At 37.5% G+C, this 23334-nt stretch overlaps 1 protein-coding gene across 1 annotated transcript in view; it reads left to right on the top strand.

Annotated features, from left to right (window-relative positions):
- TTC39C (tetratricopeptide repeat domain 39C) overlaps window positions 1–18453 on the top strand; it is a 37590-nt gene extending 19137 nt beyond the window's left edge. Inside the window, exons 7-14 of the mRNA XM_055798367.1 lie at window positions 6167–6260; window positions 7092–7199; window positions 7725–7834; window positions 8517–8640; window positions 11030–11127; window positions 12068–12172; window positions 15132–15170; window positions 15837–18453. Coding sequence (XP_055654342.1) covers window positions 6167–6260; window positions 7092–7199; window positions 7725–7834; window positions 8517–8640; window positions 11030–11127; window positions 12068–12172; window positions 15132–15170; window positions 15837–15926 — 768 coding nt within the window. The 3' untranslated portion in view covers window positions 15927–18453. The remainder of the gene's footprint in view (window positions 1–6166; window positions 6261–7091; window positions 7200–7724; window positions 7835–8516; window positions 8641–11029; window positions 11128–12067; window positions 12173–15131; window positions 15171–15836) is intronic.
- The last annotated feature ends 4881 nt before the right edge of the window (window positions 18454–23334 follow it).

Here is a 23334-nt window from a genome sequence, read left to right as displayed (position 1 = left end):
CTGCTGTTTTCCAAGTAGGAAAGATTTTAATGGTCTTTGTTCAAGTATATGCACATTCCATTCTTACAGTAAAAATCAAATTTGCTAGGAATAGCTGCACAATGAATGCAAGTGCAGTTAAAAAGGTAAATATGTTGACTACCAGAATGTCATCCCCCCCACGTTTAGTGTAATGAAGAATAAAATTCAGCTGCTTTCTTCTGACTTGCAGGGCAAGCTAGGACAAAAGCGTAAACATAAGTTGTCAATAAACAGTATATGTTCCTATGTGTAAACACAGAGGATAGGTTTGGGATGAATGTCAGTTTTGTGTAGTCAGTCCATTTCTGGAGTACCATTATGTTTCAAAGGAGAGTTCTTAACACGTTGTCTTGTAGTATTTGTGCATTAAAAGATGTCGTATATAGATACCGAAGTTTAACTCCAAGTGAAATAGTTTGTGTGCGAGACAGTGTGGCCATATTAACAAAGTTAGTTAGCTTAGGCAGGCAAAATCCTGTGTGTTATGCTGCGTAGCTGGAACTTTAGTCAGCAGAAAGCTTATTGATTACTAACAGGAATTACAATGTTCCTTTGCTATTCAGGTATTTGTTTGCATGAACCTTTTTCCATTCAGCAGCCTCTTTCCCCTGCCGTCATTGCTTTAAGTGGTACCATATCACTGAGGCTTTGCTGTGTCTAAATGCTTTGGTTAAATGTGTCTGGCTCTTCTGTAGACTCTTATGGATTTACAGGCTTCATTTATTCAAATGTTGTTGGCATCATAGTAAAGGCAGATATGTGACTGGTGTGCAGAAATCCAGTGCAGCTCCCCATGCCACTGCCACTACACTTATGGTTACATGTCTCAAATCCGGGCATGGGTCTTAGAGCGTCCGTTGTCCGTTCTGAACCAGAAGTGCATACGTACTCTATGACTCAACATATTAATTTATAATCTAAATGTCAACCTCATCTCCAAGGTGGGTGAGGAGAGCACTTGCAAAGTCTGGGGAATGTTTAAATGGTCTTCCTTGAAATTGTTAATACACAGGTAAGTTTAAATTCCTTCCACCAGACATGAGAATATTATTTTCAGATGGTTTAATGAAATTGGGAAGTCTGTGCTTTAACCTATATCCACTTAAAAGGGTACCTTGTGCTGAAGCTTATAGATTTTATAGTCTTCAACGTCTTATCTTCTAACAGTTCTGTGATAACATTTAATTGTACATAGATGAAAGGCAGCTTAGACATTGTTACACAGAAGAGCTTGTGGAAGTTCGGATCAGTAATGGTCAGTGTAGGTTTTGTATTGGAGCCTACTAGCACTCAGTCCATTGGATTTCTTTTATAGCCTTTGTTCCTGCATATGTTTTGGGTATGTTTCAGCTGAGCTGATGGTATATTCAGCTTCTGTTAGCAAGTCTGCATACACCTGTATGCTATGTGTGTATGGGTTTTTTCTATGGAGAAAAGAAACATATTAAGAAGCATAATTCAGCCATGGACACTAGAGGAAAGGGAACACTTCAAAAGACAGAAGCAGTTAATGCAAGACTGGACAGTGAGACACAGATCTGACAAAAGAGAAAATTGCCAAGGAGATGGTAGTTGAGGAGAAAGGAAGATTTCATAGTGACAGTGCTGTGAAAGGCAAATGAAGAACATGTAACTGCATAATGCTTCGTGCACCAAAAAGCATGTATGAGTATTAGTCAATAAAAGCCTTAACAGACTGGTTTTCTAAGTGGCAGCCTTAACAGGTACTCTAAATGTGGACCAAATTATTTTTCAACTTTTTTCCCAGATTCACATTTTTTTGAGAAATGAAGTCTGAAAGTGTTTGGAGACTATTGAAATGAATGAGTTAAGGGAAAGGAGAGGAGGATGATCTGGGAAAGCTGGAACGAAAGTGCACCAGAAAGTTAAAGATTGCACTGGTAGGCTGATCAAACGTGCCCCCCCTCCTCCCCCAAAGAGGTGGTTAAGAGACTGCGTATTGAAAGTAGTGGTTTTCCTGACTTCTGTTTAATTCACTTGGCTGTTTTTATGGGCATAGCTATTGCTGTGCTTGACTTAGGATTGTGTGGTACATATTCCAGCCTCACAGGTACTTCTATGTGAATGTCTATTTCTATCTTTGAAATACTTTCCACTAAAGCTGGTAATGATGTTTCAAGTAAGTTGAAGCTACTAAACCCAAGTGAGAATAATGTTTTATACTCATGCCTAAAGGGTACTTAAAAAATATAATCAGTATAGTAGCTGCTGAAACCCACTGGTCTGAAACCCAGTCTAGTAATTATGTTAGTTAATAACAATTTACTTTGAAACTGTTACTTAAAGTGTTGGAGTGTGGCATCATGGCCAGTAGTGAAAGGTAGGCACAGTCGTAGCATGGTAGAAGGTAGAGTAAAAGGTGGTGGTCTAAATCTTAGATATTTCTGCTTTTCAGCTTGCAATTTTGCTTTCTCTTTTTTCTGGTTTTCCTAATCAGTAACACTTTTTAAAAAATTCCACCTGCTTTTTTAAATAGTACAAATCACCCCACTTAGAAATAGTTAAATAGATAGCTTCATATGGAGAGTGGTAAGGGTATAAAGCCAAAATAGTGTTTGACAAAATTGTGAACTGGGCAGGGTTGCTTCTCTTTTGGAATGGAGAGCGGACTCTGGGTATGTATACATAAATGACAAGAAATCTCTGGGGCTGGGACAAAAACCTAAGGCTTGATCTATAGAGTTCAGTTGGTATAGGTGCATGTTAAGAGTGAAGGAAAAAGTACCAAATACTCCAGCTGACAGGCAAAGCAGGTGTGCTACAGTGTGTTTGATGTGCGGGCTGGTGAAAATATGCAGTGTTATTGCAGGCTTAAATGTAATACTTCCAAGTACTCTTGCTTTTTTAGTTACCTTTTGTAGACATCTTGGTATCAGTGGTATCCTTATTTAGAGGTGGGAGGGTATGGCATGCAAAAGTAGCCTGAGGGCAAGAGTAGTAATAAGCATTGAAAAGTCTTAAATGAATTTTCTGGAATGAAGTCATAATAATGTCTTAAGAAATTTTCAGGGCTTGCATAATGTCAAGGTTTATTTTTCAGGAGGTCTGTTGGTTCCTCTAGTTACTTGTTCTAGGCTATAAAATACAGAAACCTAGTTTTAATATGTTTTGATTTTGTGGCATGTCTAGGGAAAATTGGTGGCAGGGGGTATTAAGGAATAGAAAATACAGGCTTTGAAATTCCGCTACAGTGTCCTCCAGTGTAAATTGTCCCCTTTTAGATATTGTTTGCTGTGTTCCTCTTAATTACGAGCATGATGACTCAAAAGCTTTACAAATTCATGGTGCTGATCAAGAATAGAGAGGTCCTGGGAGAGGGAAAGTGTCCTGAGATTTCAGAAGAGCTCTGCAGAGGTGCGTTGGCTCAGGAAACTGCCTTAGCTCAGGAAGCTCTGTAGATGCATAGTCGGTGAATCACTGTGTCTTTGTTTTTAATCTGAAGTCAAGAAATGTAAGATTGTGATTTTCGCATTAGCTTCAATAATCTTCTTCATGGTTATGTAGGTCTGTATAGTAAACACTTTATGAATTAATCTTTTTTTTTGTCTTTGTATTGTATCCAAGAGAGACATGAGTGATGCCTGTTGAAGGAATTACAAGTGTGTGTGTATATATATTTTTTTGAAATCTCAAAAACATCAATTTCAGGTGACAGCCGTGAAGTAACACTTGCAGACTCTTGGGACTTGATAGTTTGTTTCTTCTTTGAAAGAGTAAATGGATAATAATTTATTTTAAGAGTTAACGCTAAGAGTAGAAAATCATGTTTTAGCATGTTGTCGCAATCCCTGGACATGATTGAAACTACAATTATTAAGGAATGTCTCAGAAACATACTTTACTGAACTTAGTGCTTAAACTTAAGGCAGATATTAAAACGTTTGAGAGATCTAGACAATTGGAGAAATGGATTATAGAAGATTGACTATTCACCTAACTGATCTTGTGTATTGCTAGGTGGTCAGTATTTCATGTGGGGCCCCAGGCTGGTGTATGGCATTGCAGGCAGTGATGTAATTGCCATTAGTCATTGCGTGGAATAACATGTCCTACAAATAAGTGATTTATATTTTCATATTGTTTTTAGGTTTTTAGAAGGCAAAGTATCTTCACAGAGGACTAAATATTTAGATCTTTTTTTTTTCTTGCGTTTTCCTCAGAAAATCGGTTTACTGCATTTCTAAACTTCCTAGCTCAAAGATAAAGTTCTAAGCTGATGTTACCTGATTTTATTTTTTCTGTAAGACTGGGCTCATTGCTTTCTAGGAAGTCATGTTGGGGTGACGCAGCATCAGCTGAGTAATGTGTAGTATAGAGAATGTGCTGCTTCAAAAGTAAACAAGGTGTATGTTGCTGGAGGCTCCCTGGTAACTTTAAGGGCAAATACAACTCCCCTGTCTTTCTGTGTAGTATATGCTTCTGCTATGCCAACAAGCATTTAGTCTAATTGCTGTTCTATTTTCTAAGTGTACAGTGTTTATATTGGTACAGCAGTGGATCCCTTTGCTGGCATTTGCGCTGTCTTGATGCAATATATATGATTTACAGTTCAATTGTTACTTAGCAAGTGAAAGTTCTCCCTGGTGAGACAAGAAAGATCTAACAAAATCAGTTTAGAGCGCTGTGTGGTTTTAAGATACAACGCTGCAGATTTCTGCAGGATTTTTTTAATTCAGTTACGGTTGCGTAGATGACAGATTTGCATTTACAAGGGTTTCTTTTACTTAAAAGATTCTTCTGTTGTATCAACGCAATTGTATGTGAAAATAAATATAGGAACACTAATGAAGTGGGTATAGGTCATATTGGGACATATAGTGTGTCTGTATAAAACTAATTAAATGTTGATTTGCATCCCCCTCTTTGTGATGAGTGTTACGGAGAAGTCCCATGCTAGACTGCAGAAACTGGTAATTAAGGTAGTCAAAAGAGCTATCGTTCAAGTTTTTTATAAAACAGTCAGCCTCTTTTTGCTAAGCTGTTGGTAATGAGTTTATTAAAATGTTTTTTTTTCCTCATATGTCGTCTTTCATGTCATGCAGCATTTATGAATTCTCTATCAACTTAAAAGTTTAAATTTTGCTTAAAGTTGTTACTGAGGGATGTGGAAGAAGGTGAAATAGTTAAAAATAAAATTAAATATTAAAGATATCTTTATTGTGCATAAAGTTAAACTTTATTGGCAGATACTAAAAATAAGACTTTTAAAGGTGGAATGGTCATTAAGAGTAGAAATGAGATTATTCAAAAGCTTACTGCACAAACACAATTAATTTAGGTTAGGACTTAATAGAAAATAGAAGGAATGCAGCCAGTGATTTTTAAGGTTGAGAGAGATTCTGAACTGGCTGTAAGTTATTGCTGATCATTACTACGTTATTAAACTCCTCTACTATCCCCTTCCCTCCCTTTTTGAACTGGTGTCCTACATTTCTCTTTTAATATGACTTTTAGAGTGCAAGTTTCTTACCATATGTTTTTAATTTTTACTCTTGTACATGGTAGAACTGATTGTTAATACTTTACAAAGCAAATGCTTTGCATTGTCTGGAGTTTCATTTAAATATTGAGTTGCTTTGTATTGGTGATTTTTACTTTCCTTGCCTCTTATAGGTCAGCTTTTCTCTTGTGTTTTGTATCATGAATATGAAATACATGGAAAAATGTTCACCATGGGACCTCTTTAAGATGCTTGTTTGTTGTCGTAAATAAAGGCGTTCTCATAATTTGCCCATATTTCCATTCAGAAGTGATCAGGTCAAGAAAGCTGGGAGGAAAGAAGCTGGCCAAAGGAATTGCAATATAGAGCTGGTATATTGAATTAGTATTAGCTCTTCTTCAAACGGTTAGCTTTATGGTGGATTTTAGCTCATTTAAAATAATCTGGAGTCTGAAATGAATTTTGAGGTTTTCCTCTCGGTGGGATGTTGTGCCTCCTTCATCTAATGAAACCAGAGGTGCAATCTGTAAGACACTTCATTTATTTTTTTTTAACCATATAGTTATTTTAAATACCTGTTAACAAAAGTCTGAATGTTCTCTTTATCAAAATCAAATTATCCAAAAAAATACAGATTTCGGGCATCTGAATATTTTTTTTTTTTTCTTCTCTCACATTTCTTAGTGTCAAATCAATAGTGCCTTGACCTCATTTCATACCGCTTTGGAACTTGCAACAGACCAAAGGGAGATTCAACATGTCTGCTTATACGAAATAGGTAAGTTGGATATGTTTAATCTATAAATAGCTCACTTTCAAGTTTAGACTAGCAACTTCAGTGAACAAAGTGTGTTGTGTTTGGTTTTTTTAAATTAGGATTTTAAAAAAGGGTTTATAATACTAGCCTTTTGTCTTGGATGGGCTATGGTGATAATCCTGTTGTCTTGTTTGGGCAAGTAGAATTCAACAGGTTTTTCTTTTATGCAGATATAAGGTGATACAAAATCAGAGAGCAGACTGCAGAATCAAGGGCAAACTGTTCACCTACAGAATATTATTAAAAATGAGGAATTAATTAATCTGAATTTGTCTGTGGAATCACCATTTCTGTGCCAAAACCTAATAGGTCTGTTTCGCAGTTTGCAGGACCTATATCTATGAGTCGCGATATAGGCTGTATGTTCTTAATTTGCGTACGAGCCTTTATATTGGAGAAGATGCTTTGCGTCAAGCTTTAAATGTGACTCCTTAAGGGATCTTGTCACAGTGGGGAAGAATAAGGGAGAAAGTAGTACCTTTGTAAGTTTCAGCCTCTGACAAAAATATGGTATTATTTAAAAATAATAAAAAAAGAGCTTTTAGTGTCTGTATAGATTTGTTGTTGGTTTGAAGTAGATTCATTATTTTGTATGGATTCTTATAATTCAACATTTCCCAGTGAATTTAAATCAGGCTTTAAATGTATGTCATCAATTTGTTTTATTTTTAAGTTTTCCAGTTACTGTTGTTAAACTAGCTCCAGCTCTCATAACAGACTCTGTTTCAGTAATGTTGACACCAAATTTGAATTACCGTGCTTTCTCTGAAGTTAAATTAGTCTTGCTTTTAGGTTGGTGCAGCATGATAGAGATGAATTTCAAAGATGCGTTTGAATCCTTTGAAAGGCTTAAAAATGAATCCAGGTGGTCCCAGTGCTACTATGCTTATTTAACGGCAGGTGAGTATATTCACTGTATTAGATAAATGATAAATCGGTGATGTGGTAAGGTTTTGGCACTGTTTTGGTTTTGGAAACTTAGTAGTGTACATCGTGCCTTCCACACTGCCTGCTGCTTATGCAGCTTTATGCCAGAGTTCACTTAGATAATTTCCTTTGTTTATATAATGTACACTTGCATGCGTGCACACGTACATGAATGTTCCCCTCCTGCACCCAATGTGTTCTGATTGCCTGTGTAGTGACAGGTCATATAATAGTGTATTGCAACGATTAAATAAATAAATCCTTAGAGGTTGGGTGATACTAGTTCCTTTAATGGGTATGAAAAAGAAGTATTGACTTGTTAATGATCACAGAGGTTACTTGGGAGAGTTGGAGTTTGCATGTTTTGTCAAATCCCTGGTCTGGATCCTTTCTGGAAGTGAGTGTGTTTTTTGCTGTGACTGTATGGTATCTAATCTTAATTCTTCCTGTTTCATATCCCAGTAGTGTTAACACATTTTTGTTTCTGTGTTGTTACAGTGTGTCAAGGAGCCACTGGTGATGTCGGTGGTGCTCAGAATGTGTTTAAGGAAGTTCAGAAGCTTTTCAAAAGAAAAAACAATCAGATTGAACAATTTTCAGTGAAAAAGGTTTGGTTTAGCTCAGGCTGACTTGTTTCAGTACAATAATTACACTTGGTAATTTTATTGAATTCTTTACCAGTATTTATTTTTGAAGGATGTATCTGTTTTCTGCTGTGTATAAGAATTAGTGGGATGGATTCAGATGGGAAAACAATAGCGTCATGTCTTGTAAGAGCCTAGCAAAGGAAATGTGAATTAGCTGTTTGCTTTACAACTACAGTAATTGTTAAAGATAAAAATACATTATATTGTAGTTGCTTTAGTAATTTTCCTTCTAGCTTAGCCTTTTTTTACTACTTTTTATCTTGTCTTGTTTGTCAAAGCCTTAGTTGTTTTGAAAGCTAGGAGTTGTCCAGGAAATATCTCCCACTGATGATCTTGCAGATGTTACCATTTCAGCATCCAGTCAGTGTGTACTTGGGATTGTGAAATACAGTAAAACAAAACAGACTGCATACAAGGAAGCATTGGTTGTGGTCAATATATAAGCCTTTAAATTAATTGAAAGATTTTGCTTTTTAGTCTTAACATCTTTAAGCTCAGTTACTGTTGACTTTATTTTCATAAAATTGTTGGATGCTTTCATGAAACAGTTAGAATTGCTGTTCGTGGTATAACTTGTGAATAATACTGTGTTCCCTATAAAGGGATCAATGACAGATCTCCCCTCTTTCTCCCCGCCTTGCAGGCAGATAGATTTAGAAAACAAATGCCGACCAAAGAGCTCTGTGTCCTGGCATCCATTGAAGTATTGTACTTATGGAAAGCCCTTCCAAACTGTTCCCTCTCAAACTTACAGCATATGAGCCAAGGTACAATATTATTCTTTATTTGTTTACTTTTGTAAATGAGGTGTGTAATTTTCTTCTGTTGCACGGAGTAGCTGATTGTTGTAGCATGAAAATTTAAACTTACGTGCATGTGTCATAGCAAAGCAGTTTGAGTAACAAAAAAAATATGACCCATTAAGATTCAGCTTAATGCTTTATTTTTACCATTTTTCTAGGTTTTTGGAAGTTTAACTGCCTGCTATGTATGGTCGCTTTTTAACCAGTTACGTTTGCCCATTGTTTAAAACAAAATACTAGCATGATAGTTACTGTCCAAAGTCACTAAGCAGAATTTAACTCATTTAAACCTAGCTACAAAATAATAAAAAATAAAATAAACCTAGCAGTTCGTTTCTGGATGTCGGCTCTCTTCTAAGAGGCTATATGTAGCTTGTGAGGTCATCTATCATACAAAGGTTCTGTTTATCTTGGCCAGTGGGACCATCTTAGAGGTGAAAGGAGCATTTTATAGTTGCCTCTTTCTTAGGCTCCAGATGTCTTTGGATGTATGTCACATGAAGTTTATTTTAGCAGTGTTTATCTTGTTTTCAGGACATCCAAGTGATCAGTCTTGTTTGCATTCTGCAAACAATTTCAAGTTGGTTTATTTTCTAAATTAGCAGGTAATAAAAAATGTCTGCCACTGAGATACTTCCCTTTTTCTGTAATTGTGAAATTTTGGGGACTACACAATTTTTATGTTAAGCTAGAAAACCACCAGTCTTTAACTTGAGAGTTAGGACTGGTTGTGGGATTTTGTTCTGGTTTTATTTTAAGATAATTTGTCTATTTAAATTGTGTGTTGATAGCGGGTTACATTCACATCCTTAGTTTTCTAGTCCCAAAGATAATGCTGAAGACTTTAAAATTAGATTTACTTTATGTAAAAATAAATTTTGGGAATTTTTTGTCTGTCATTTACCTTCAGAACAATAAACTTTAGAGGTTGTAAAGAGTATGTAGTCCTGGTACATTCAGAAGCTGTGATCTTCCTTGTATAAGCTTCTAATCAGTGGTTCATGTTTCATTGTGAAATAGCAGTATAGATTGAAATTCAGAGATAGACTTTTTCTAGGTATGACACAGACAGATGTGTCTGCATTAGTGATCCCTGGTTTAAAATTTTCTGCATGAGTGTTATTGCTGTGCCTTATGTGTATCTCAAGAATGATGAGATGGTAGAGGATTTAGTTTTATATGTATTCGCTTCCTCTTCTCTTGAACACTTGGAGTGTAATTTGCTGGGGTAAGTTTCCAGACTTCCTCAGGGCTGGAAGTTGACTTACAGCAATTAATTTGTATCCACATGTATCTCTGTAAGTAAAATGCCAAGTAAATTGAGACTTGCAGTACAAGTGAGAGTTGACAGCCTCATGTGTTGTGTAACATCCAAATTCTTCATGCAGCCTACTCTTAGTTATTCATAGGCGGCTTATTTGGGTTGTGGATTAACTGTGTTCTGAATGCAGAGCTAGTTAAGATCTGGCAGGGTTTAGGAGATGAGGCAGAATGTGAAGTTAAAGGAGCTGCTGCTCCAGGTGCAGCAGTTCAACTCCTTTTGAAGCAACAAAAAGCCCTGCAGGTCTCCCTGTGCCCTGGCCTTCCTGGAGGGGACCATGCAGGCAGGTGCAAATGGCTCGTCATGGAACTGGCCTTGATTGGACAGAGCTGGTGCTAATGAGTTTGATCAAAATGGAGCCTGATAAATCTAGAGACAGTTATGTGCATTGTGATTCAGGTCTTTCTGGAATCGGAGCACCTGTCAATTTAGGCACAGTCTGTCCCTGGATTGTGGGCCAGCTAAGGTCTGGCAAATAAGCTTTATCCTCTCAGCACTGAGAACCGTGATGCCAAAATACCCTAGTCTGGGTTAAGTCCAGGACAGATTTTTGTGTGTCTGTGACTTGGCTTCAGTTCAGAACAATCAGCTTTGTCTGAACTACTTGCCCTGTGCTCCTTGTAACTTGGACTATATATTTTTCTTTCAGTATCTGGGACAAACCAGTTTCCCATAACAGCAGGAGGTGGTGATTATTTCTTAACTTTACCTTTTAGTGTGTATTTCAAAGACCAGTAGAGGAATGGATTCTCCTCTCCTCGTGAGAAGAATGCACCAACTGCCTTTGACTTCAGCCCATTCATTCCTGTTAGGAATTGTTCTCATGAGTGACACATTACTTGATGAGGTTCACATAAAATGGGTTGTATTTAAAAGAAACCAAATTACTTCGATTTATATTAATGTTCCTAGCATCTTTTTCTGGTTAAATTTAATCATCAAACTAAAAGTCACCATAGACCACAGTTCTTTTATAAGGAAGGATAAATAAATCAATCCACCTTGTTTGTTTACTGGAATCTTTTCATTAAGCTTGTCAGGATGTTGATGATTCATCGGCTGTTGGTTTGAGGAATTTGCTTCTTGGTGCCATACACAAATGCTTAGGGAATTCTGAAGATGCTGTTCAGGTAAGTTGTTAAATGATAATTTACACCAGTAATCCTATTGTATGAATTATTCTGTTGAACAGTAAGTATTGTTGAGTAAGAGTGTTAAGCAAGCCATTAGTTTTCAGTGCTATTTATCATTCTGTTTTGTTAATTCCAACAGAGTATGTCAGGTTCTTTTCAAATCTTCTGGTTTAGCGTGTCTTCATTATGTTCTAGGTAATTGGCTCTGTTGAATGAACATGGCAGCTAAAGTGGCTTGTAGCAGCAAGAGTTAAGGGGAAGCTGGGAAGATGAACGGGCAAGTTCTTGCTCTGCTGGATTTACTTTGTCCAACAAAGAAAATTCAACTTTCTAAAAAAAACCAAAACTCTGAGACTGACCTTTCGAAAGCATAGATTTGCTGCTTCACCTCCAGACCTATTAGATACTGAGAGGTTTGTTTATCAAAGAATAATTTTGCCACTTTTGCCACTGCTCCAGGATTTAATCTGTAGGCACAACTTTTTTTTTCACCTCCCTCAAACAGAATCCAATTCTGTTCCAATAAGGAACAAGGGAGCTGATGCTGGCTTTACATCTTTTTTTCTCTTTTTCTTTTTTTTTTTTTTGGTCTTTTCTCAAGCATATCTTAAGTAATCTGTGTACTTCATCTCTGATGTTAAGATCTAATATGTTTTTCAATATGAAGTTGGAAAACTCTTGAAATGGTCAACATATTTACTTGGTAAAAAATCCAAACAAGTAATTCTGCCTTGATACAGTAGTTTTGGTAAAAATGGCTAGGTCCTAGCTTAAAGAATCTCTACCAATGGAAACTGTTAATGTATTCTCATTTTAGCTGTGGGCTGATTTCTAGTGCTTAATGTTGAATTGTACTTCTGGATTTTTTTGAAGTATCAAACCATCAATTTTGATGTATTACTGCAGTCTTTTCTTTTTTTGTCTTTAATTTTCATAGTTCTTCCAGCGAGCTGCTAAAGATGAAATGTGTCGTCAAAACAACTTATACGTCCAGCCATATGCTTGCTATGAACTTGGCTGTCTTTTGTTAGACAATCCAGAGGTAATAGCATAGCCTATTTTTAAACTCTTAAAATTAAGGTGGGGAGTCAAAATACCACTATACAAACAATGGATCAAAGTTTATAGGTGATAATAATGTATGTTAAGTTTTAAAAATTCGGTTTATACCTGCTGTAAAGTAAGTTACTACTTTGTTGTTGTTTTTTTTAAACCAAGACATACAATGTGTGTTAGGCGACAGTCTGAATTTTTCAATACCGGGAGCTGTAAGGACATTCTGAGGAGCTTAGATAACACTGCAATGGCTTGTTTTGTTGTTACTGGGTTTTATTTTTACATAAAAACCAGAGCCTGAGTCTTGGATTCTTCAGGGCCGTTGTTACCTTCCTGATCATTAGTGGTGTCTTTCTCTAGCAGTACAATGAACATGCCTGCAAACCTACAGGAAGCAGTAAAGCAAGAATTTTGATGAGTGTAGCACCACATTGTTTTGATTATTATTTAATACTTTACTGCAGAAAGCACCAGAGACTTGACTTTTCACCTCTCTGATTGTGCCATGATGCGCATTTTCTCATGTGCCTTATAGAAACAGCAGATGGAAATACTGGGGTATGGCAATACTTCTGTTACTCCTCCAGACGCAAAGCCTTCTCTCCCTCTTCACCTCCCTTAGTGTTCCTGCTGCTGGTGGCAGCAGAGGCGTGCCAAGAATGCCTTGGGTAGGTAGGGATTTGTTGTCTGCAGGTGGTACTTAGTGTGGTGAATGCCCAGGATCCTTATATATTTGATTTCCTCTTGGATGCTATTCAAGCTCAAAGTTTACCTGTATTTATCCTCTCCAAATAGAAATTGATGCCTTCCTAAAATAGCTCCCATGTTTTTGGGATCAAACTTTTATTTGGAATGATACGGTGTTTTTCAGAAGTCTTTACTTTGGGATTATTTATCCCCATGCTTTAAGACTGGTGTTTTCCTAATCTTGCACATCATTGCGTTTTGGGAACCTAGCTGGACTGAGGGCACACATACGATCATACAGTTTCATTGTAGGGGATGTATAAGTAAAGTGATTTCAGTCATTTAAATTCTGTTAAAGCTGCTTCTGTTGGCGTTTTGGCTTTCACTCTGACTAGTGAAGTTTTTGTTACTGAGGATGAAGATGAAAATAAACCACCTGGCTTTCAGACTGTCCGCATGGCTTGGTTGATGATACTTTTGATTGTTCAGGTCTTTGTATGTGCCCTGCCTCCTAGGGAGCCTAGAGAATCTTAAACTAGGGCAACTTCTGCACCACTCTTGGTGCTGTTTCCCTCCTCAGACATGTAATACCACTACTTGGAGTTTATGCCACATTGCGTGGTGCTTCCTGAATTAGATTGCAAGGTAGGGGAAGCGGTTACAGGGTAATGACTTGAACCTCCACATCACTGGGTGTTGTGTAGAAAGTAGTTGGGCTGATAGTATACCGTATTCTTAAGATTCTGTTTTCAGTTGGTTTTGATCTTGTCAGATTTAATAATCTGAGCTGAACCTTCCCCTTAAAGAGGGAAGCAAAGGAAAATCTTTCAAGAGAAATTATTATTGTGACAAAGGACAAAACTAGAAAACACTTTTAAAAATAATTGTTTTTTGAAAACCCTGCTGCCCTGTGACTTGGAACTGGGCCTTGAAGCCTGGTAGGGAGGTTTGAGTCCATGTTCCTGCTGCCTTTTTTCCATGTTCATATTTACATTTCATTATGTCACGTGTCTCTTAACTTTGCTACCCACTACGCCTTTTTGTAATCTGAAGATTTTGAGAATGTGGGAGCAGTCTTTCCTTCCTCCCTGCTGCTTTAAATGTAGTATGTGCACACGGTAACTGAATGTGGTTAGTGTTGGATGTTTGAGGACTGAGCAAGCCTCAGCTTGCGGCTGTACTGAGAAGCTGTGGTAGTGCTTAGTACATTAAAGACATGCAGGAAGCTCCCTGTCCTGGCACTTGGGCAATGGGGAGGTAAATGATGTTTGACTTGAATAAAGGGGGATGGGATAGGGAAAAGCAAGAGCTAAAATTCCAGGTGAGTGGATGCTGTTTTATAGAAAATTCCATTTCCTAGCTGAGGTGTCATGCGAGAGCTCTGTAATTGTTAAGAAAGAAAAGGGAACAGGATTTTACAAATCACATCTGCCTGAGAGGCTGAGCATGCTGGAGACCTGAGTAACAGATACGGATATGAATATGCATTTTAGTATAAAACCCCCCATGCTGTTACTAAATTTACTTTGCTTTGACATTATTCACCATTATGTGTTTGGTTTACCATGTCATCTGAATCATCTTTGTTGTTTTAAACTTAATTCTAATCAAGTTCTTCAGGATTTGAATATGGTTATGTCAAGAAGTTTACAGGTTGTTTTTTTTTGTTTAGATTTCTTAGACACTGAATGTAACTTAACCAATATAAATACATATATTCATATTTTTCTGTCTTATCAGGCAGTTGATTATTTATTTGTAAGGCTTAAAATAAAAAGGTACTGCATGATAAAAAATAGAACATGAGCTTTTTGGTAGTAAATATTAATCTGCAAATACATATATTTTCCTTAAGGGTTTGAAATTGAGATTTCTGAAACAACTTTTAATGTTTAAAATCTAGTAACTTACTTTGTAGATAAATGGCTTGAACTTCTGGTAAGAAACAAAAATTACTCAATTAGTCATTTATCTGTAGCTTCATTTCTTTCCTCATGGATTGTAGCTCACCATCACCAATAGCAATGTGCATTTAAAGCAGTAATTTCTCCTTTTCTGTAGAAGACAAGAAATACATAATACTGCATTTTTTTAGGTGCCTCATTAGTATTTCTAGTTTGCTAATTTGAAAGGGTTTTGTCTGTTGGATACCTTGTTTTCAAGATAAAGATGCTATTCTGGACTGACCAGGCCATATGTTTAGATACTCTCTGCAATGTCTGCAATGCATTTCTAATGCAATATTTGTCTTTTTGTAGACTGTGCCAAGAGGCAAAACCTTACTTCTCCAAGCCAAGGTAAAAACTAAGATACTTTCAGATTTATCTTTCAGATGAGGGCATTTGAGAGGTTGTGGTTTTGGGGGATTTGGGGCAGTGGGAGTACAGTTAAGTGTCGGTTTCCCTCACCTGTAATCTACAACACTGTCATGTAGATATACATTAATGTATATGATACACATTTATGTATATTATGTAGATATGTATTTCTAGGTTAGTCATAGCACTTAGCCCACACTAGTGACCTCTCCTGGACTGTTAGAGCCTTGCCAAGTGTTTCAATTAAGATTTGGCTACAGAAAGTTTGAAAATAACAACTCTCCCCTCCTTGCCTCTTCCAACTGGTTCCTGCCTTGGGCACGTTGGGATTTTCTAGAGCTTTTGGTCTTGCAGAACTTGCCAGGTGCTGTTTAACTACATGGGATCCAAACAGCATGTTGGAAATGGAAGCTTTCTGTTCTCTTCACCAACTTGAAATTTCTGTAATAATCCTGTTACTTGGGGTTATGTAGGGATATTGCAACATCCAATCTCCAGTTCACCTCTTTCCTTCGGTCTCTTTTGTAACGTGACTTCTTAAGCATGAGTAGTAAAATTATCATCACGTTGAAAAGTGAAGGAGGCTAATGGTTACATGGTTTCCTTCTTTATTTTTTTTTTCCTTTTCTTTTATTTTCTTCCCAGGAGGAATTTACTGGCTATGACTTTGAGAACAGATTGCATGTCCGCATACACGCAGCCTTAGCCTCTCTAAGGGAAGTAGTTCCACAGTGACGGACAGGAAGTCTTGTTATCCGTTCCCACAGTTTCTGCACTTTAAGATGAAGCAGAAGGAAAAGCTGTTGGGAAGACCAGCTTTTCTTCTGAAAACCACTTGTGCCAGAGACACTTTCCTAGTATGGTCAGAGTTGGTATGGCTTAGTGAAAGATTACAGTTTTAACTAAAGGTAAATCAACCAGGAAGGTTAAGTGACCTTGTGTTTTCAACTCTTCAGTTTTTATTTTGTTTAAACCAAGCTGAATGCAATTGTATGTACGTCTGTGGGTGAGCCTAAATAAGCACACATGATTTACTTCAACAATCGTGGCAGATGTGGTTTTTAATTTTAAAATAGGTCCAGATCTAAAATATGCCAAGGGGAGAGCTTCTGGTTTGATTAGAATGATACGATAAAAGTAATTGGTGTAAATGTTGAAGTGGGAACAGTCAGAACACTTTTTTTTTTTTTCCTTCTATTTTTCCTCCTTTGAGCACATCGGCTAATGCACAGGAGGAAGAAAACTGTTCAGCCACAAAAAGCAAATCTTACTAAATTATAGTGGCTTATGTCAGTGACCTTGTGATGACCGCTGTGTGAATTTTAAACCTTACATCTCCTTCCATTCTTCATTCCTTCCCTCCCAACCCAACTCCTACCTGTCATATAAATTATGTCAATATTTAGGTACATTCTCTGCTTCTGGTACATTCCAGCAAATACTTAACTTTGACATGCAGTTATAGTGTGGGCAGTTCTTTTTTCTGCTCTTAATATCCTGAATATTATGTTAAAATACTTAAGCCAGATACCGTGATTTTCATATTTTTCATTCAAGCTGCCGCATCTTCATTGCAGTGACCTTTAAAAATACTTTAAAAAAACAACCAAACAAAAGACAAAACCAAAAATCTGCTTTGGTGGTTCTACCATAACTATGGTATCCTAAGTCTCTATATGGTATTCCAAACCTGTGGTGTTAAAATACTGAAATACCTCGGAGAGCTTAAAACTTTTATCATGACCATATAATTGTTAATACTTGGCCATCAGTGTGTTCATCTATAGTTTTTTTTATTACTTTTGCCTGTAATATGTAGTATCTCCTACATTCAGGTAATATCATATTCTAGGAAGGTAAATATTTTTTTAAAGAAGCTTATGAATGGAAATCTGACCAGAAAGTTAGTTGAATTTGTTACTTTGCAAAGCTAAGAAAACTCGATATCCTTGAAATAGTTATCTAAAAGCCTTATCTTTACTTTGGTCAGGTTGCCTTAAACAATTCCTTAGCTTAAACTTTTTTTTCTTTACCTATTTGTAGAATATGTTGCCAAAGTTTTAGACCTTGCCCACACCTAACCTTCATTGATTTGCTTTTGAGGTTGAATCTAAAGCAAGACTGATATGGAGGAGCAAAGTAATGTCCTATTTGGTAGGCCAAATGAAATGGTTGAGACACTTCTATTTCTCTCTAGAAATATACACCATTCCTGCTATGAAAGGCATTCCTAGAGCAGTTAAACACTTCTGTTGCAGTTTGTGAAGGAGAGGAGAGACACTTAACTCTTAAAAAAGCAGTTTTATTTTTCTATAATCTAGGTGTGTTACAGGTAGTACACTGGGGTTTTTATTCAACTTTGACAGTAATATTGAGTCATGAGTGTTCAACCTTGTTTGGTCAATCCAACTAAGTTTTGACTAGAAAACAATGTATTGTGTATATAGTGACTGCATAGAATTCAAATAACGATTTTAAAAATGGGCTTTAATGTACTTGAGATCTTATTTCGTCCTATCTGACTTTTAATGTTTTGCAAATCAGAGAGACAGTCCGTTCTAGGGTAAATAGCTAGAAATGGTAGTTACTGACAAAGTTCCTTTCAAACACACTGCTTAAATATAATGTGAGACTAGGCTGTTCAGGACACAAAGCACCTGCATGCGATTTGTGTTGGGATATCTAGGGTCTACATACTTGAAGGTAGCTAGCAAATTGTAGTAAATTTACTAAAAGGCCTGTTGTTCTCACCAGGCCAGGAGCGCGTATGGAAAGACACTATATATTCATATAACAGTTTAACTCTGTGGAAATTGCAGCTTTTCTGTGAATTTAGTGAATTATCACTGAAATAGCACTATCTGTTTCTGTATTTTTTTTTTTCCTCCCCTCGTAGGAGAATATCCTACGTTGTAAATGTCAAAATTATTTTTTTATGTTAGATTGTGCCTGTGAAGAGAAAAATTTCAACGGTATTTTCTGTAAACTGGTAAGTTTTTATACTTTGGAACTCGGAGGCATGGTCTAATAGCAATAATGGAATATGCATCTTGCTAGTTAATATGTTAAGATTATCTTTACTGGGTCAGGTATTTTTGTTGACGTTGATGCAGTTTCTATCTCAATATGACTCATTTCAAATAACTAGAATTTTTAGATGTCACAAGGTGGCATATTTATTGTGATGTACTGTAAATGTTGTTAATTTACAGAACTTGCACTTTTATATTTCTGAGTAAAATTAAAAGAAATGTGGACATGAGTTTTGTTCCCTTGCTCCTCAAATTTGTCTTTAAATTGGTGGCCTCAAGCAAGATGATACTAAGTACTGGGAGAACTTCTGGGATGTCAAGTGACTCTGTAACCAAGTTTTTCTAGTCAGCAATTACCTCAGGTTTTGTTCTTCCAGTATAATTACAGTCTCCTGGTTTAGAAAGTGAGTTACATGTGTCATGCTGAAATTAACCATAGAGTGAACAAGGTTTAAGATGTTTTTAAGACATCAAATTTACTTGTCCTTCATTAAAGAAAAGAACCACACACAATTGTATTTGTTGTATTCTTACACTTTTGAAAAATGTTTATCATTTACTCTAAAGCAAGCACTTTAATTTCTTCTCAGACTGCGAATGCTTGTTTCATATTCTAGTTATGCTTTATTCTTAAATAAAATTCCCAAATGTTGTATTGAATTCCTCTTCAGTTTACAACAATGTAGGTGTCTTTCCAGCAGTTGATCATACTCACATTTAAAAACAGCTCTGTAACTGTTTGAAGTTTGAACAGGGGGAAGCGTTAGCTTGATACAGGTAGAGCTATACATGGTGTTGTGAGAGTGCTGGTTGAACCTGTCAGTGGAGTGAGAGCAGGGTAGCCTATAAAGGACATTCCTTTTCCAGTCATCATTACAAAATACTAACAGTGGTAGCAATACCTTTCCTGAAAAATTACGCAATCCCAAACAAGCATTATTAAAGCGAAGGTTAAGAAGTAAATTTATACTTGACTGTCTTCTAAGGCAGTTGGGCAGCCAGTAGCATCTGACTGGCACGCTTATCTTTGGCTCAGCAGGCATCCTAGAACACAAGTGGTAGACTTCACTGAAATTTGGGAGTAAGGACTACAGGTATATTGACTGATCCTTCATCCTGAAGGAACTGTATGACAAATTTTTATATAAATTAGGAGTTTAGGAAAAAAGGCAGCACAGGGAGTTGGTTTTGTGCTAATTACAGTTTGAGTAGTTGCTTATACGATACTGTCTTGCATCTGTACTCTTCCGAGGAGAGGTAGAAAAATACTGCTTCAAAATCTACTTTTATCTGGACAAGCAGACTTACAGAAGATGGAAATATACAGGCAAGCTCTAGTTCTGGTTCATTTTGACCAAAGAACAATGAAAATACGGTATTCTAGACCAAGATTCAACAGGCATGAGAACCTGCTGTTTCTACACAGTTATCTGTATCTATAGAGAATACTTCTAATTCATGCCAAAGCAAGTTCCTGTATGAAATTAGCTGGTGTACAAGGTACACTAGAAGAAAGATTGGGTCCTTTTACGAAAGGCTTACTTTATCACAGTGTTGCAGATCTGTATTTTCCCTGAACTTCAAAACTTGTTCAATTAAACAGTTATAAAAGTGTGCTGATGCTAGATGGCACAAAATGATACTCCTGCTCCACCCCCACCCCCGCCTCTTATGAGACAGGAAGAAATTCAACTTGAGGCAGGCTTTCCAGAGTTAAACACTGAATTATTTCTGTTTTTTACCACACTTCTATGTGTGTTTGGGACCCCAAAACTGGACCCAACATAGGTTAACAGGTTAGGTGCATGTTAGAGTTGCATATTGCCTCCCTGCTTCTGCTCAGAATCTCGATTAATTACCCAATTCTGTATTACAAATTTTATGTATATAAATTTTCATGACCTATTTAGCTGCTGTGTTTTGACCGCCAGTGTGTTTTAGCCACGGGGAGTTCATGTTCAGTTGCCTTACTGTTAGCTAGCCCTCGTATTTTCATTGCTACTTTTTTGAAAATGCTCTTTACCTTTTGATGGGACTTCTTCCAAGACATTCCAATCAAGTAATCTGCTAAGCTCCGCAGAACTGGCTGGTCCTCAGTGTTTTTCAGTTGTTTTTTGGCAAGCTGTGTTTACCTATAGGAGATGCCCAGAAGGGTTCCCAGGTAAAGGGGTTAAGAGAAGGAAAAAAAGCTAGTTTGAATTGAATAGTTGAGGGGGGAGAGAGATTATCAGGCTTTGCCGAGCAAAACCATTACTTAACAAACACCTCCTAGTCTTTCACTAAAAGCAATTTGTTTACTGTATTGCAAAAAAGATAATTGTACTGCTGGGGCATACACTTCTCCCCACTTGTAGCAAAGGCCCCAACAAAGGTAAAGACAAGAGTCAGATATGTGTGAAGATACCTTAAATAAAACCAGTGTATTGTACCTTTGGTAGGAAAAGCAAGAAGGTTTTCATGCAGATGAATGCAAAAAGCCCTACTTGGAATTCTACTGAATTGGCAGGTAGAAACACAAAGATGGTGCTTGCAAAAAATGCAAGTCCTCCTGCCTGTTTAGCTGAAGCTTTGAAAGAGATTGCAAGTTAAAAAAATTAAAACTGAACACACCCCACATGCCCCCAACCAGTATGTTTCATTAACCTGTTGTGAACTCTAATGATTCAATGAAGTGGATTTTTTTTTTTGGCAGAAAAATAAGGCTCATCTGGGACCTTGATATGCTGAACTTCAGTCCAATCTCTTACCTTCTTAAGACTTTAATGTTGTCTGGAAGCTGTTACTTCTGCAGATGGGGCAAAGGATGGTAGGACAAGGTAGTTACCCTCAATTGGGCAAACTGCTGTTAGGCTGAAAAGCTCTTCAGCTTGGGGCCAAAGGGTAACTAACGTATGGAGTAACTGGTACGCTTGGTATGATGGATTTACTCTAGATGGCTTCCAAATACAGCATTCAAGTTCCAGCACAGTGAATTAGTTTCCAGTCATATCTTTCCTGTAGCTCTTCGAAAGTTTCAGACATGCAGACTTCCTTGTTAAGGGCTGAAGCCTTTTTAAATATTTAAGGAGGTTTATGCTTCTGTTACCTCTGATAATAAATTTTTCTGTGGTGTATGATATCTGTACTTAATCATCTTTGAAGCTTTTGCTGTGCAGAGCTTTGCAGACCTAGAATTTTGGAAGTTTCCAAAAGAAGCAAATTTAGAAGTCCTCTTCTGGTCTGTATTTGTTAAGGATGGTTCCAAAGTAACCTTGCGACTGCCTTTGCACCCAGGTATGTTTAACGCCTTTATGGCTTCTCTATGTTCTCCATAGTAATCTGAAATTTTGATTTCTGTATCTCAGCTGTAGAGATACAGATATATCTCTACATATGTCCTTGAAGTATATCTTATTCTTTCTATAGGATAGCTGTTCTTCCTAATTTCATAAGTCATAACATATTCCTATTTAACTTTTTTCATATTATAGTATGTGTTATCACTCTTGAGAACTGATGAGTTATTGTGAGAAGTTTTCTTAATGAGAAATTACTTGCTAAGGATCCTTTTATGGAAGAAGCATTTTGTGGTGAGTTTACTGTTAACATACTTTCCAGTAAACTAATTTGAAAGTGATACAATAGTCTGTTAATTTTGAATGACCTCTTATGAATATGTTGATTACTAAAGGAAGCTATTGTAGATAGTCAGAATGTTTTAGCAGCAGCGACACTTGAGTCTTCAGTACTGTAGGAATTCCTCTTGGGTTTTTATAGAGATGCAGACATCCAGGAATGCAAGAGCAGGTAGGTAAATTATGGTTTTCCAACTGTGATGAAGACTGAACTGTAGCTTTGTTGGTGGGTAAAAGTTTTTATCCTGTGGCAGACTCCTGATCATGGCTTGCCCCCATGATCTTCCTGCCTTCATGATCCTCAGAAACACAGTGGTAACCTTCAAAATACAGCACTGTACAGTTACTTTTCTTGTGCTTCTTTTATTGGAACAGAAAAATATGTGTGTATCCACTGAAAGTATGTACTGGAAAACAAAAGTTGTCCCTGAGGCTGTTGAGGTTTGTTTGAAGTTTTGCCCTTCCAGTCATTAGGTTCTGCAGTATGAATGGAACCATATTAAGGAATAATCTTGTTGTTCTTTGGGTGTAGCTGCTGTGGCTGAAGAGATTACAGTCCCCAGCCATTTGCTGTGAGCTGTGAGCTCCTGCCAGAGGTCACTGCAGAACATCGCTTCTCGGGTGCTATATTTCGTAGTCTGTTATGTCAGTTTAAATCCCTTGGGTGTTGTGTGTCACCTATCTTAAAAGGCCAGGCTGTGAACCAGGGGATGCGTCTGTGCACCCAGCTCCCTGGTGTGGCTAGCAGAGGGGTGGGGGGGATGTGGCTGCAGCCTTTCTGCAGGTTGCAGCGTTGGATCTTGTGAAGTCATCATAACCCAAGACTGAGCACAAAGTTACATTCTTCCTGTGCTGGCAAGAAATGTCTCTGGTTTGGCTGCCTGCTGCTAGCGAGGAAAACTGGTGTTTCAGCAAAGGCAAAACACTTTTCTTGAAGGTGTTCTGCATGTGCTGCGGGTTCAGCCAGATAGGTGCTTGAAGGCAAAAGCTGGTGGCAGAAGCAGGGAGGGGTTTCATGGTGGTGTGGGAAGGGAGAAAAGGCAGCAGCGCAGGGGGTGTGAGCTTCCCCTGCGCCCTGTGGCAGGCAGCACCCACGGGTGCTCAGCCTCGCCCTCGCAGCCCTTGCGCTGCTCATCCTGAGTAATGGTAGCCACGACACTGTACTTTGGTCTTAAAAGACGTTATTGAGAGGGTTATAAATAGAGTTGTGCTCAAATTGTTATGTCCGTTAAATGCACCGGTTCTTGTGTGGCAGTGGCAATCAGGGTGTTTATTGCAGGAGAAAAGCTCTTTCTGGTAAGTGGCAGTGTCACCTGGCCGCAGAGTGCTCTACTGCCCAGAGGTAAGTTTTAATCATGTATTTTTGCCTCCTACTCCTTCCTGTAATCCTTTATGACCAACAAACTTAATGCTGCAGACACTGCTCAAACCTGTGGGTGATGCAAGGGCACTGTGACCATCCCTCCCGGCTGGGTGTGGCACCACCCTTGTACAGAT

The sequence above is a fragment of the Falco peregrinus genome, chromosome 3, assembly GCF_023634155.1.
Source record: "Falco peregrinus isolate bFalPer1 chromosome 3, bFalPer1.pri, whole genome shotgun sequence".
Lineage (NCBI taxonomy): Eukaryota > Metazoa > Chordata > Aves > Falconiformes > Falconidae > Falco > Falco peregrinus.
This window is presented reverse-complemented; position numbering and strand designations above follow the sequence as displayed.